Source organism: Centruroides vittatus, unplaced genomic scaffold (assembly GCF_030686945.1).
Source record: "Centruroides vittatus isolate TY-2023 unplaced genomic scaffold, ASM3068694v2 contig_823, whole genome shotgun sequence".
Lineage (NCBI taxonomy): Eukaryota > Metazoa > Arthropoda > Arachnida > Scorpiones > Buthidae > Centruroides > Centruroides vittatus.
Window position 1 is genome coordinate 19934 of NW_027122536.1, and position 7252 is coordinate 27185.

The 7252-nt window shown below is 44.7% G+C and overlaps 1 protein-coding gene across 1 annotated transcript; it reads left to right on the forward strand.

The window, feature by feature from the left end:
- Positions 1-6284: 6284 nt before the first annotated feature.
- On the forward strand, positions 6285-6992 carry LOC136982339 (E3 ubiquitin-protein ligase Siah1-like). Its single transcript, XM_067278814.1, has one exon. It carries the CDS (start codon positions 6285-6287, stop codon positions 6990-6992), a length of 708 nt encoding a protein of 235 aa, XP_067134915.1.
- Positions 6993-7252: the final 260 nt, after the last annotated feature.

Genomic DNA, 7252 nt, shown 5'->3' on the forward strand with positions numbered 1-7252 from the left:
TGATACAGGGTACTTTGCAGAATAGATATGCAAACACATCTGCACACTTTGTTGTTTTCTGCAAAATGTATAAATATATTGGTAAATTAGCAGATGACAATTAAGATTATTACATTATTTCGTACTTCTAATTCTTCTGTTATATTATATCATAGTATTTGATATATAATTATGTAAAAATTCGAACCCGCCGGAACCAAATGCTAGCAATAAAATATTTTATTGTTTGGTTCCCACAAAGAAAACATGAATCATGAGGAACAAGATTCGAATAGTGCTGGTTGGTGAAAGAAAGAAATATGACCGAGACGATAAAAGGGCGACGAAAAAGAGGAAAGGTGGCGGTTACGTATTGTCCATTAGACAGTGTGTGCGTCCCGAGACCCGAGGGAACCCGATGTCGAACGAAGAAATACCTTGCCGAGGATACTTTGACCTAGAGGAAAGACCGACCCGGATCACGAGGTATGACCTCCCAAATTTCATGTAAACTCTCCCTCCATGTATCCGAACTTAGGCGACAGTATCTCACCTCTATTGTAACTGTAGCTTTAGTCTTAATAAATTGTTGTTGTTTTATACGTTGGTAATGTCTTTTATTCGAGTATCGCTGCCGTTGCTCCATCGTCGAACCCATCAACTTCCTCCACTCGCGTAACGCGTGACGCGTAACGAATCCGAACCGCCATCTTGACCGTGGACAGGTCTCCCCAAACTGTAGCCGAGAAAAAGGAGGTGCGATTCTGTCCACCTCCCGGCGCATCCACAAATTGGTTTTTTAGGAGTGGGGTTCGACTCCTTTGAATTATCGATTGAGTGGAAAGGACCATATTCGAATAATAAGGACAATTCTTGTCGAATTAGGGACCTAAATCGTAGATAGAAGGACTAGAATTATTAGCGGAGGTAGTTCCAATTTAATTGAAACTATTAGGAAGAATGGAGGGGAATCCGCAATTTGCTGCAGGGCCAGCTCTCCCAAACCCGAATCCAAATCCCCTTACGCTAGGAGGGTTGGGCGAAATAATTCCGTTACTGCCCGTGTTTACCGGAGAAATGGGAGGCATCAGAGTCATGGATTTTTTTGACTCCTTACCGGATGTAGTGAAAGTCACGGCATGGTCAAAAGCCCGAATGCTGGTTGTAGCCAAACTCAAACTCACTGGGATAGCTCGGGAATTCGTCCGGAAAGACCGACAGATTAAAGAGGTCAACGACTTTGACGAATTCAAGCGCTTAATGATCGTGCGGTTCGAGCAGGAACCTTTTTCGTTTAGGCTTAGTAGATTCTATACCTGCGAACAAAGACAGGACAAGAATGTACAAGCATATGCTGCCCAGCTTCAAGCACTAGCCATGGAAATTGAGATCACGCCAGAGCCTGGGGTGGATGCCGCGGAAACTGCTATTATCCAGCGCATTCAAAGAAAGGAGTTAGATGAACGATTAAAAGCGCAATTCCTTAACGAAATAGATATAAAGATCCGCTAGAGGGTAATGAGCCGCGAAGCTGAAACCTTTGATGAGGCGATCAAAGCCACCATCAGCGAAGAGACAATCGAACAGCTTACCGCCCATCCTCGAGGAATTATGCGAACAGTCAGGGATAGCGAGCGGATGACAGACTCCCCCTCACAGAACGAGATAGCTCAACTAACATCGGCAATGCAGGAACTTAAAGCCAGAGTGGAAGGATTAACACGAACCTCATCGACAGGTAATACTAGAACCGCTCCAGGGAGGCGAAATAATCGAGGGAATCAGCATAATCCGCCTTTCCAGCAAGGAGGATACCATTCAGGTAACCTAGTCGTGGGTTTAACCGACCGAACAATCAACCCTATAGGAACCGTAATCCCTCCAATCGCCGAAACAGTAACAGTGATTCTCTTACCCGTACACAAAGCGAAGCTGAGCATACGGAAGCCCCAAGAAGGCACGAAGGCAATGAGTGCAATAGGGGTCGTGCTAGGGAGGAGAAACCCAACAGGTGGAAAGGAAATGTGCGAATCGTCAAGGGTCGGCGATCTCCGTATAATAATAGGAAAAGTCTGGGGTTCCATCCTCAACAGAGGCCCTCCCGTGCCGAACAAAATCCCGTAAAGGACAAAAAGCAAAAATTGCAAACCGGGAGGCCAAGGGCTCAGTCGGTAACTGCTATTACCTATCCCGACGTTCAGAGCAAAGCTACTTTTGAATGTTATATAGGAGGGAGCCCAGCCATTGTGCAGATAGACACCGAAGCTAAAGTATCCCTCTTGTTGAAGGCCTTTGCCAAAACAATGAAGGAAAAGATACAGGTCGACCACCATAAAGAGACCGATTTAAGGAGTGCTACTGGCCATATCATTCAAACGTACGGTATTGCGAACCCTACTTTCAAAATCAGCAACCTGCAGTTTCCCTTTGCCTGTTGTCTAGTAGATATAGATGTTACGTATCCTTGTGACGGCATTATCGGTAGAGATATGATCACTGATAAGGGCTTCCTTATCAACTTAAAAAAAGGAGAATTAATTATACCCCCTTTTACGGTATTAATGCTGTTAAACTCTATGATGTCTGGAGAAGGACCAGTAAAGGAACTAAACGACGTAACAACGGAGAGTAACCAAGAGGGCCAGGCAAGTCAGAAGACAACTACAGGAAGGGCCCAGGTAACTGCAGCTATAAGGTCCAAAAGGGGATCACCAGGGTAGGTAGAATTAGAAGAAGGAAAGGAGGTAGTTTTAGTAGAATTGTGCCGACTCTCCCCCCCCCGACAGATGTCATGGGGGAGTCGGCATTTTATTATCTTGGTGGTGAAGACCCCGGATTGGGGTCTTCACCACCAAGGTAATAAAATGGGAGTAATCGAGACACTTCCCCTCGCCCAAGAAGGAATTTTCGGAGCCGATGTATTGGTCATACCCAACAAAAAAGGACAGGTACCTATCTGTCTTCGTAACTCGACCCACCAAACAATAACTTTAAAGAAAGGAGAAAAGGTGGGCATATACTTCGAGGCGGTCCAGGAAACAGACCCAGTAGGGTTTATCCGAAAAGGAGAAACGGCAAAAATTATCAAAGGGCGAATTTAATCAACTATTTGACTGGACCAATATTCTGACAGACGAACAAGAGCTTTTAGCCTTATTATATAAATATCAACACGTTTTTGCCGTAAATGATTATGATTTGGGGTATTGCAATATTGTGCAACATAAAATTGATACCAGCGATGTGGCGCCCGTTTACTCCCTTTTTTATCGTATTCTGTATGCGCAATGTCAGCAATTGAATGAAATAATCGATGGACTTCTAGTGAATAATATCATCGAACATTCTACGTCACCCTGGAGCTCCACGGCGCTCCTCGTTAAGAAGAAATTGGGCGGATTATGATTAGTAATAGATTACCGTAAATTAAATAAAATCACCAAAGTAGATCCATATCCACTGCCCTTAGTGCAGGAGTCCCTCAGCTTGATGGGACAAGCGAAGTACTTTTCCACAATGGACACAGTTTCGGGGTTTTGGCAACTAAGTGTATGTGATAAGGAGAGAACCGCCTTCTCCACACCTGATGGGCACTATCAATGGAACCACTGCCCCATGGAGCTACGTAATAGCCCTGCGGCATTTGAAAGGACAATGGACTTCGTCCTGCATCGTCTTAAGGGAAAGACATGCCTCGTTTACATGGACAACATCTTGACTTTCAGTCCTGACTTCCCTACTCAACTCAAACACTCGGAACAAATATTCCGAAGATTAGGCGAAGCTGGAATAAAATTAAAACCAAAAAAATGTCATTTCCTGCAGAGGCAGATAAAATTTTTAAGCCATGAAATTTCCGAACAGGGTATAAAACCGGATGGCGATAAGGTAAAGTGTGTCTTAGACTTCCTAGACCCGAAAATGAACGAGAAATTCGATCCTTTTTGGGATTAACTGGTTATTATCGTAGACATGTAGACCAATATGCAAAAATCGCTAAACCACTGACGGATTTATTAAAGAAAGATACCCCTTTCGAATGGGGCCCGACTCAACAGGAAAGTTTTGAGACTTTAAAGCAGATTCTAACCTCGACTCCATTATTAAAATCACCAGATTTTTTTAAACCTTTTATACTTGCTACGGACGCTTCGAATGTTTCCCTAGGAGCCATATTATCCCAAAAGAAAAATGGCGCAGAAAAACCAATTGCTTATGCAAGTCGATTATTAAGGAAACCCGAACTTAACTACAGTACAACCGAGAAGGAATGTTTAGCTACTGTTTGGGCTGTAAGATATTTTAAACCTTATTTAAACGGGCGAAAATTTACAATACTAACGGATCATCGGCCTCTGCGTTGGTTACTCGACTGTAAGGACTCAACTACCAATTCTCGGCTGTCACGATGGATTATCTTCCTCCAAGAATTCGATTTTGACGTTGTTCACAAGGCAGGATTTTTATACATCAGCATTTTTATGAGACTCGGAGAGTCTCATAAAAATGCTGATGCTCTTAGTCGTATTCTGATTCACCAAGTCCAGGAAGTAGAACCTATATTTTCCATGACGCAAATAGCGAAGGCGCAACAAGGCGACGCTCGTTGGAAATCCCTCATACAATGGTTGCAAGACGGAGCAACCTGAGGAAGTTGGAATGGCCTTAACTTGGACGGATTCTATCTCAATGAAGGAGGCGCCCTATGCCATAAAGGCACCAATAAAGGCCAGTCCGACTGGTGGAAACAAATTGTTGTCCCTGCCACCCTGAAAGATTATCTTTTGTATACATTCCATGATAATCCCATTGCTGGACATCTGGGAGAACTTAAGATGTGAACCAAAATAGCTAAATTGCTTTATTGGCCAGAAACGACCAAGGAGATACGAAACTATTGCCAAAGTTGTCTAAGCTGCGCGAAACATCGACGGCGGGGACGCCGAGCCGAAGCCGAATTACAATTATTTGCTCCCCTTTCACACGTCTTTGAACGTACTGCGATGGACATCGTTGGGCCACTCCCTCTCGCAACTACGGGGAATAAATATATCTTGGTATTCGTCGATCATTTTACCCAGTATGCTGAAGCTATTCCACTACCAGCAGCATGACGATCGCGAAGGCCTTTGTTACTACCATCATACTATGTCACTCGACGCCGACACAATTACTAACGGACAGAGCCCCGAATTTCATCTCGAAAATGTTTACAGACGTATGTGAGCTCCTAAACATAAACAGGCTCCTCACCACGGCCTATCATCCTGCCAGTAATGGCGTCGTGAAAAGATTTAATAAAACACTAATTGATATCTTAGCGTATTATGTAGCAAGAGATCAACACGATTGGGATGAATGGATACCCTACGCTCTCTTCGCGTATAACACATCAGTGCACGCCTCTACGAATGAAAGTCCATTCTTTCTTTTGTATGGAAGAGACCCTACCTATCAGTTTGATATAGTTACTAAGCCGGTGGAGGTGCACTATGATATAGAAGACAATTTTGCCTCAGAATTACAACAACGGATGAAAATGGTGCATCAAACGGCTCAACAAGTGGCTGAACAGGAAGCCGAAGCTTGACAAGAACGACATCGGCGACAAAATAACCCTCCCCATTATAAGGTGGAAGACTGGGTGTTATTAAAGGAAGTCGTCACGCCACGAGGGTTAAAACGAAAATTAGCCTCTTGATGGTCTGGACCCTATCGAATTATCGAAGCTCTCAATCCTGTTAATTTTAAAATTGAACACATAGAAACCAAACAGAAACTGCACGTTCATGCGGATCGAATAAAGCCAACGACAGCCCACAAAGAAGCCCACCTGAGGCAACACCAAAATAATGCTCAACTCAAAACATTACCCTCAAATGCCGAGCTTGACCTATCCTCGTATCTCGATCCATGGGACAAATTCATCTTAGCTTCTATCCCTACTCAACTCCCAACAGGAGAAATATTGGAAAGGGAAAGTGAAGAGGACACCGAGCGCGGGGGAATCAGAACACAAACAATCTGAAACCGAAATAACCGAGAAACAACAAAGTATGCCTCCATATGCCCTATGCAGCCGCGGCCCTGTCCCCGAGCAGCCATGGATCATGCTGCAGCTGAGCCATAATCATAGCCACATCCCGCTGTTTGTTCTCCCCGCGACCAGCCGACCGTCCTCCCCTGAGCCCAGGGAATTAGACTAAAGAAGGTTAGCAATGAAATATATTACTAGCCTTTTTCTTTTCATCTTTTCTCATCTTTGCCTCATCCATAATTAACTTTTTCCCTATTCTTCCAGACAGATGGCGACCACGGGACAAGAACAGGCGCTCACCTCTTTACTGACGTGCCCGATATGTTATGAGCTCACGCAGGAGCTGGTGTACAAATGTACAAATGGCAACATCGTGTGCTCAAAGCATTGGCCAAGGATTACCAATTGCCACACCTGCCGCAAGGCTCTCGGAAATATCAGGATTCGCGTGGTATTGCAAATTGTCTTCTCTATGCAGTTGCCATGCGAAAATCAACCCTTCGGCTGCCAGGAATATTTATCCGAGGCGGATCGAGAAACGCATCGACCACTTTGCGCTTTTGCGCCATTATCTTGTCCCATACTAGATCTCCATTGCCCTTGGGAGGGAGCTAGTGTTAATTTAGCAGCCCATTTGCGAGAGATGCATCCGCAAATACCTTTCCTCCCTCGATCCTCGTTACTCATCCTTGGGCTCCACACTGACCAGACCAGTCCCCAGGATTGGGCTGCCGTTCTGGTCTGTCACAACCAGCAATTTCTGGTTAAAATTACATGGACCTCTCAGGAACCGCCGATTTTCCCTATTAAGCTTTACCTATTGACCGATCCTTTGTCTTCTGCCTTTACTTATACTATCACATTAAAGAAAGGACCACATACATTACAGTGGACCTCGTCATATATTCCGCGATACGGCCATAGGGAGATGTACGACATATATGCACCCCCTGGAACCCTCCGCGGAATCATTTAAATCTTTCAGGGCATTCGACAATTTTAAATTTGTATTAGATATTAAACTGGCTGAGTCTGTCTAACTCACTAACGTAAACCCCCGTTTTATAGACATGGACTCAGACTCGGAATGGTGGGACACATCGGTCAGCACACTGATATCGCCCTCTGAGCAGCCGGACGTGAATACTGTCTTGTTGCAGGCAGCCCTGAGTTTCAACCACTCGCAACGCCGGCACCATTGCATCCCGGCCACCCTGCTCCTCCCTGTCAACCACA